At 64.2% G+C, this 7,981-nt stretch overlaps 1 protein-coding gene across 1 annotated transcript in view; it reads left to right on the forward strand.

The window, feature by feature from the left end:
• ADAM8 (ADAM metallopeptidase domain 8) overlaps window positions 1-7,688 on the forward strand; it is a 16,368-nt gene extending 8,680 nt beyond the window's left edge. The window contains exons 14-26 of the mRNA XM_007452010.1: window positions 51-240; window positions 323-404; window positions 711-873; window positions 1,311-1,388; window positions 2,012-2,096; window positions 2,776-2,890; window positions 3,423-3,609; window positions 3,981-4,112; window positions 4,291-4,344; window positions 5,620-5,697; window positions 6,383-6,437; window positions 6,707-7,051; window positions 7,591-7,688. Coding sequence (XP_007452072.1) covers window positions 51-240; window positions 323-404; window positions 711-873; window positions 1,311-1,388; window positions 2,012-2,096; window positions 2,776-2,890; window positions 3,423-3,609; window positions 3,981-4,112; window positions 4,291-4,344; window positions 5,620-5,697; window positions 6,383-6,437; window positions 6,707-7,051; window positions 7,591-7,688 — 1,662 coding nt within the window. The remainder of the gene's footprint in view (window positions 1-50; window positions 241-322; window positions 405-710; window positions 874-1,310; window positions 1,389-2,011; window positions 2,097-2,775; window positions 2,891-3,422; window positions 3,610-3,980; window positions 4,113-4,290; window positions 4,345-5,619; window positions 5,698-6,382; window positions 6,438-6,706; window positions 7,052-7,590) is intronic.
• The last annotated feature ends 293 nt before the right edge of the window (window positions 7,689-7,981 follow it).

Genomic DNA, 7,981 nt, shown 5'->3' on the forward strand with positions numbered 1-7,981 from the left:
GTGTTTGGGGCCCTCCTGTTCCCTGGGTGAGCTCGGCTCTGCTGAACAAGGTGAAGCCGGCCGGAGAGCCGTGCCGCCCTGCAAAGGACCAGTGTGACCTCGGGGAGTACTGCGACGGCAGGCAGCCCATGTGTCCCGAGGACGCCTTCTGGGAGAACGGCACGCCCTGCCCGGGGGGCTACTGCTACAACGGGGCCTGCCCCACGGTGGCCCAGAGGTGCCGGGACTTGTGGGGGCCAGGTGAGGCGGGCATGGGCCCCTCAGGCCTGCCAGGGTGGCTGCCGGTCCTGAGTTGGAGCGCTGACCTGCTCCTGCCCCGCAGGCGCTCGGGTTGCCGTGGAGACGTGCTACAGTTACAGCATCTCCGCAGGCTGCAGGGGCAGGATCCCCCTGGACTTTGGCAGGTGAGCGTCCACCCGTGGCCCTACTCCCCTGGGTCCAGGGCACGGAATGTTTCCACCAAGAGAGTCCTCTGCACAAAGGAGTCCGGGAGCTGAGTCAGGGGCCTCTCCGGGGGCCTACCTGGCCCTGCAGGACCCCCAGGCCAGAGCATGCTGCCCTTTGGGAGAGTGGGTCACTGTGCCTGGGCCGTGGACCCCTGCGGGTGGACCCAGGGCCTCACCCACAGCTCCTGGTGCGCTGAGCACGGTTGTGAGCACCGCGCAGGGGTCCCCGCGGAGCTGGCTCCACGCACATCTCTCTGTCCTCAGGGTCAACAGGTGTGGCACTCTGTTCTGTGAGGCGGGGCGGAAGCCCCCAGAGTGGAGTTCCTGCACCCTCACCTCCTCCTCGGGTGATTGCCAGGCTCTTGTCCAGGACAGCAGCAGCGCGTACGAGCCAGTGCCAGAAGGCACCAAGTGTGGCAAGGAGCAGGTGGGCCGGACATGCCTCTTGGTAGGGCTGCTGGACCCCAGGGCGAGCTGGTGGGGCCCAGAGCAGGGCGGTGGCGGCTGGAGGAGGGCTCTGTTCTAGGGAGAAACTCGGAAGGCGCATGGGGGGTGCGGGAGAAGACCCTTTTCAGTTAATGGGTTTGAAGACTGTTTGTTCTGCAAGTCCTCTGGGGATGGGCGAGGCCAGTCCTCTGTGGCCCTGGTGGCAGCAGAGGGCTGGCCCGGCAGTGCCTCTCCCTGTGGCCAAGGCCGGCCAGCAGATGGGCTGCGGGCGAGGCCACCGGGGGTGTGAAGGCTGTGGCCTGCCCCTCCGAAGCCCAGACACAGGTTTTGGGTCCACTCTGGTTGATGGTGGAGAGCGGGGGTGCTTCAAGCAGGGGTCTAGACTGGCTGCCTATGGAGACCCCCACTGCCCACCAGGTTTGCTGGAAAGGCTTCTGCCAGGACCTCCGTGTCTACAGATCCAGAAACTGCTCTGCCCGGTGTAGCAACCATGGGGTACGTGGGCCCAGGGGATGGCCTGCCACAGGCCCTTTGGGCTTGAAAGACGTGCAGGCCGTGCTGAGGATAGCCCAGACGAACAGAGGGCAGAGGCTGGTGCGCTGGGACTGTGCCAGGAGTCTGCTGAGGCCTCCCGAGGCTGCAACTGACAGGGATCTGGGCGTCCCGTGTAGACACAGAAGCCCGGGGTAGTCATGGTGCCGGTGGACACGTGGGCCAGGCCCGTCTGATGTGAAGTGTCCTATTCTGAGCTCTTAGTAACCTGTGCTGTGACGGTGGGGAGGTCAGAGCTCTGAGGGCTTGAAACCGGGGGCCCTGGGGCAGTGCCCTCCCACGCCCCCGTCTCAGGAGGACAGCCTGCCCCGAAGTTGCCCTGCCCGTCCTGCAGCGATGCCGGCTTTGCTCAGAAAGCCCGCAGTGTCCCGTCAGAGCCATTCTCCCTCACCCGGGGAGGGACTGCTGCCGTCAGCACATCTGACGAAACCTGGGTGGTGGCGGTCCTGGACCCCTAGCTTGTCCTCTGTCAGTAGGAGCCCCAGCAGAGCAGACGGCGCCTCAGTGGGCACTGGGCGGTGCAGCAGGTGGGGGTCTGGAGACCCTGATGCCTTGTCGTCCCCCAGGTGTGCAACCACAAGGACCAGTGCCACTGCCACCCGGGCTGGGCCCCGCCCTACTGCGCAGAGCTGCTGTCTAACGTGCGCACAGGTAGAGGGCCTGCCCTGCCCTGCGCCTTCACACACCTTCACAAGCCCAGGGGGATCTGGCTGCAGGTCCTGCCTTTTCTCAGGCCACCTGGAAGGGGCCGAGAAGGAGACCGTGTGCCCCTAAACCGTGAGGGGCACGTTGAAGATGTGGCCTTGCAGCCCCCGGCATCCGGACCCCAGGATCCCGAGTCCCCACCTCGGCCCTACAGGAGAAGGGGGGCCCGTCCCAGAGGGAGGGCTGCAGGGGGAACGAGGGACAGGGCCAGCTCCTTGCTGGGTGCTCAGCCCCGTCCTGGGCCTGGGAACCTCGGGGCCTCCCACCCCCACAAGTGTCTTCCTCCCCAGCGGTCAGGCCTACAGGGCCTGGCCTGGCCACACCCACGTCACTGAGGGCCTGGGGCCGCCCGCCGCCAAGCCCTCCAGCTGGTCCCCTGAGAGCCCAGAGCGCTGGCGTCATGTACCGGTTCTCAGGGCCAAGGGTCCTCAGGTGGCCCTGGCCTTTGCAGGGGGCCCAGGGCTCGGGGCTGTTGGCATGGCCAAGGAGGGGGCACCTTCCTCAGGCCCCTCCTTGGCCCCAGGCTGGCCTGGACAGGCGCTAAGCTGCCTGCAGGCCCTCCCAGCCCCTGCTGCCTCGAGGCATGTCTGGCCCTGGTGGCACCTGGCCTCCTGTGTCCCCACAGCATCCCGGAGCCTCCTGGTGGGTGTGCTGGTGCCTGTGGCACTCCTGGTGCCTCTGGCGCTGACCCTGGCAGGCGTGGTCATCTACCGCAAAGCCCGGCGCCCCGTCCGAAGGAGGTGAGCGAGCTCTGGGCTTGCAGAGCGTCAGCGTGTGTGTGCAGAGCGAGTCGCCTGCTTGCACTGCTGGAGGGGGAGAACGCGCTCTGGGCCCCCTGCCTTCGCTGACACAGGAGCAGGTGTGGGTTGTGGTGACAGGTTGGTGATGTGGAAACTCAGAGAGGACCCCGTCTCCCCCTTGCACCCCAGTGGGCGCTGGCCCACTGCCCTCGGTGGACACTGCGCTCTGAGCCTGCCCTGGGCTCTGGGTGTCCCCAGTGCCCACTCTGGGGGGACCTCGACCCCCACGCTGGCCGCAGCAGGACACACTTGCCCAGTGGCCTCCAAGTACCTCCTGCGGGCCCAGAGCCAATGGGGCCAGGACACGTGAGGCTGCCTCTCCCTCTGTGCGCGGCTGTCATTGGCGCACCCCGACAGGCAGCTGCAGCTGAGTGGGCTTCTGGCCAGGCCAGGGTTCCCACGCCCAGGAGCCCCAAGTCGCTGGGCTGAATCCTGAGGCCAGGAAGCACTGACCCATCTTATTTCTCCCCAGGAATGTGGCGCCCAAGACGGCCATGGGGCTCTCCAACCCCCTGTTCCACGAGGGGCACAGGACACCAGTGAAGGGCAGGGCCCCGGCTCCCACCAGAGGGCCCCCAGAGCCAGGCCTTTCCTCCCACCCCAGCCAGCCACCCAAACCCACGGCTTCCGCAGTGACCCCTAAGTGGCCACCTTCTGCTGTAAGCACCAGGCATCCCCAACGGGCTCCCCAGGCCACCCCCAAAGCTCAGGCCAGGATGCGGTCCCCTGGGGCTTAGAGTGGCCACCACGACCGCCATTTAGAGGCGAAACGAGGCTTGAGAACGAGTGGTCTGAGGACCCGCAGGAGCTGGTGACAATTGAATCTGAGGCCCGAGGCCTCTGCAAGGTCCACCTCGGGGCGGTTTTGAGGCCCAGACACCCTTGCTGCCATGCAGCACCTCTGTGCGTCCCTAGGGCTGTGGGAAGGGAGCATAACTCAGGGCCGTGCCCAGCGGTGGGGCAGGATGGGCTGTGTTCTTCCCACTCTGGGAGGGGCCGGAACCTTGGGTCCTCAGCTGGGTGGGGGCAGCTCCGAAGCCAGGGCTCCCTGGAGGTGGCCGCCCTGAGACCCAGCCTCATGGCCGGCTTCCTACAGCCTCCAACTGCTATATCCAGCCCACCGTCCCCAGTTCCTGTGTATACCCGGCAGGCCCCAGGCCAGGTGAGTGGGGGGCTGGCAGAGGGGCCGTGAGGTGGCATAAAGCAGATCCTGGGAGGCGGAGGGTCTGGGGCTGGCTTTGGTGGGCCAGGGACCCTCGGGTGGTGGCCACTGCACCCTCAGGGGCCAACCTGAACTGAACCCAGGGGAACTGGGGTCCTGACCTCTCCTGCCCTCCCAGCAGCTCAGACCTGCTCCTCCCACCAAGTCCCTCCCAGGGCTGAAGGCCAAGCAGGTGAGAGGACCCCCAGGGGAGGGGCACAGGGGTGTGCGGGGCTGTGGGCTCCATCGTTGTGCTCCCTTTGGTTTGAGGCTTCAGGGGTTTGGGAAGGGTCTCTCCCAAATGTGAGTCACTGGCGCCCCAGCAAGCCCCCTGCCTTTGGGCTCGCTCGGGAGGCCCTCCCGCCTGTCCTGAGGTCTGGCCCTGGCGGGTCCCCTCCCTTGCTGGAAGCCCCGTGGGTACTGCCGAGAGTCCTGCACACCTCTGGACAGGCACACGCACCTCCTGGCAGGCGGGGAGGTCACCTGCTCTGGCAAATTGTGAGGCAGGGAGACCCAGGCTCCTCTCTCCGCCCACCAAGGAGCCTGGGGGGCCCCGCGGCAGCCTGTCCGCTGGGCGGTGTGGAGTCATCACTTGGTTGCAGTGGTGTCTGCAGGGCTCTAAATCTCAGTAGGGCCCATCTTCCCTTAGCGGTTAATGTCGTGGGGATACTTGGAGCGATGCCCGGCTGGTTACTTCCTAAACTGACCCGCCATGCCTCCGTGGGTGGATCTCACCTACCACAACCGTTACTGTGGCGTTTGCTTAACGGAGATTCTCTGTTTTTTACTTTTTATTTTGAATTAATTTTAGAGTTACAGTGAAGTTACAAAAATAGTCCGTAAAAAAGTCTTAGGAGGGGTTTTGACAGGCCAAACAGGGAAGGGGGGTGGGCAGAGAGATTGCTGGCCAAGGAAATGGTGGCAGCCAGGGAATTGTGCTGGGGGAGAAAAGTGCAGGCGACTTCTCTCCCTCTGCTCACAGGGCCCTTCTCGGTGTGCTGGGCCCACCCTGTCCCTCTGGCGCTGGAACGAGCTGCCTGGGCTGAGCAGGGCCCCTGCTGGAGGCCTTCCTTCTCCACTCTAGCCCTGGCCCCTGGAAAGCTGAGATGCAAACAAATGCAAATTCTAGTAGTGGATCCTTTGCTTTAGAGCTTCCAAAGACCCCCATTCTGGCAATTTAAGAGCTTTTCCTGGGTAATGTTGGGGGAGGGGGGAGTTGAGGGAGGAGGGCAGGGCAGTGAGATAAGCCGATGGGCCCAGGAATGGGGGCCCTGCCACATTTGGGTTTCATTCGGGGCAGTGGCAGCTGTGGGTGGGGAGGGGGTTGGGGGCACTTTTCTGTAGAGAGCGAAGAGAAACGTGCAGGCCGGTCTGGAGCAGAGCAGAACACCCAGGGAACTTTCTAGAAGGTGCTGGGAAGCTGGCGCCCTGGCCCAGCTGGCCATCAGCTGTGTCTGCCTCTTTCCAGGTCGTCAAGCCAACCTGCACTCCACCGATGCCACCCGTCAAGCCCAGGGCTGGAGGGGCCCAGCCTGGGCCCACTCAGGTGAGGCCCTCACACACAGGGCAGTGCCCACCTGGCTGGGCAGAGCGAGCTGTCTTCCCCCAGCTGGCTGCCTGGGGCTCAGCCCTGAGAGGGTATAACATCCGCCCTCTACTCTGTCAGAGGACTTTTTGGTGCTTGCCGCTTCTTCCAGCTGTTACTGTGTCTTTTTCTCCAGTAGTGTAAGTACAGAAGTCTATTCTTGATAAAGCATCAGCTGTTAATACCCGGCTGTCTCCACTCGGCTCTGAGCTCTGAGCACAGTCATATCTTTGGATGAACTGAGGATCCAAATTTTAAGAAAAGTAAAAGGAAATTAGATTCAGTTGTGCTCTTTGTAGCAGATGGTTTTTAATGTCAGTTCTTTCTTCCTTTTCCAAGGGAGTTGTTGCCCCAAAGGTTGCTCTGAAACCCCCTGTCCAGAGGAGGTGATGGGGCCCGAGCTCAAAGCACCCTGGGGGGCATCTGTGCACCTGTCTGGTGACCTCGCCACCAGCACCGACAGACCAGCTGCCTGGCCCCAGGCCCTCCGTCCCCCTCCCTGAGGGCTGGGTCCACTGTGAAAAGTCCTAGCGGAAGAGCCAACTCCTCATGGCCAAGGTCACTCTTCAGCACCCCACGGTCACAGCCCAGGCCCTCTCCACCCAGGACTCCGCGGTCAGGCCCTCGGCTGCTGTCCTGACCTCAGGAACGGGGGCCAGGCCAGTGCCTCCTCACCCACGTGTGTCTCCAGACTGCCCCTGGTGCCTTGTCTGGGTCTCTGGAAACCTCAGATGCACATTCAGTAGGGCTGAAAACTTTAATGAAGTTTTTGTATTCTACAATTAAATTATTGATCAAATTCTAAATGACGGGAGATCGGTGGAAAATGTTGCATGCCAAACAATGTGGAATTTATAAGATTTAAGGGTCCAACGCTTGTTAAAATAAAAGTCTACTGTAAATGGGTAAGGTCAAACTTTCCCCTTCTTTTCTTAGACTTTATCGTAAGCCCTCCTCTGCTTAAACTAAGCAACCCGGTCCGCCCGCGCGGAGCGGGCCGCTAGCACCCAAGGTGGCCGGCGCCCCTCCCCTTCCGACCCCGCTCCGGTCTCCCGGCAACGGCCCGACCACCCTCCCGGCCCCACGCTGGGCGCCGGCGTGCTGGGCGCCGCCAGGCCGAGCCCCCCGGCCCAGCCGCCGCTGCTGCCCGGCGCCCTCCGTGGCCTCTACGCCTGGCTGGACGCACTGTCGCTCAGCCGCCGCAAGCGCCACCTGGCCCGGGACTTCAGCGACGGCGGTGAGGGCGGGGCGGCGGCCACGACGGGGCCGGGGGCCGGGGTGACCGCCGGTTGTCCAGGCCACAGGGCCGGCGCCGGTCAGCCGGGTCCTGGCGCTCTCTGCTCAGGGGAAGAGCGCAGCGGTCATCTCTCCCGGCCAGCGGGAGCCCCGAAGGAGATGTGCCGCTAGTCGGGACGGCCAAGCAAGGGCCGCGGCCCCGGAAGGGTCCCCGCTCGCCGGACTCCCTGCAAAATGCAGACGACCCCAGAGGCAGGGCGTGAGGGGCCTCTCGAAGGAGTGGGCAGGACGTGGGAGGGGCGCTGCCTCGATGGCCCCAGAAGGAGGAGAAATGCGGCAAAGCGAGGGCCTGGTTCTGTGTTCAACCTGGCCACGGGAATTCCTCCTGCCCCCGGACCCCGCGTTCCCCGGGAAAGGATGCGGCAGACTGGGGGTCTCCTAGCAGCTCCTCTGACCCCGCGGGCTCTCACAGCCCCCTCCCCTGGGGCGCCCACACCCTGCGGGTGCTCCCCGGGACTTCTCTCCTTCCTCATCCCCCTCGGAGGCCCTGGATGACTGATGATTTAAGGAATCCAAGGGCTCTTAGCTCACCTCGTGCCCCTGCCCGCTCCGCCCCAGTGATGCTGGCTGAGATTGTGAAGCTCTTCCGCCCCCGGCTTGTGGACCTGCCCAATTACACCCCCACCTGCAACACGGACCAGAAGCTCAGCAACTGAAGCATTCTCAACAGGCAGGGCTTCGCGGCGGGCTTTCCACCCCCTGCCTTTTCTGCTGGGGCCCCACTCCTCACTCTCCAAGGCTGTCCTGGACGGGTAGCCTCCCCCAAGCCCCTCCCAGCCCCTGGGACAGCTTTTCAGGCTGTGTCCCTGCCGTGGGTCTCCCTGACACTGTCCAGTCCAACCTGGAGCTCCTGGGGGCTCCCCGCCAAGAGGACAGCAGTGGTCAGCTCGAGACCCGCTCACCGGGGCACCAGCCTTGCCCTCTGACTGCGTGTCCAGATCATGCTGAC

The sequence above is a fragment of the Lipotes vexillifer genome, unplaced genomic scaffold (assembly GCF_000442215.2).
Source record: "Lipotes vexillifer unplaced genomic scaffold, Lipotes_vexillifer_v1.1 scaffold1117, whole genome shotgun sequence".
NCBI lineage: Eukaryota > Metazoa > Chordata > Mammalia > Artiodactyla > Lipotidae > Lipotes > Lipotes vexillifer.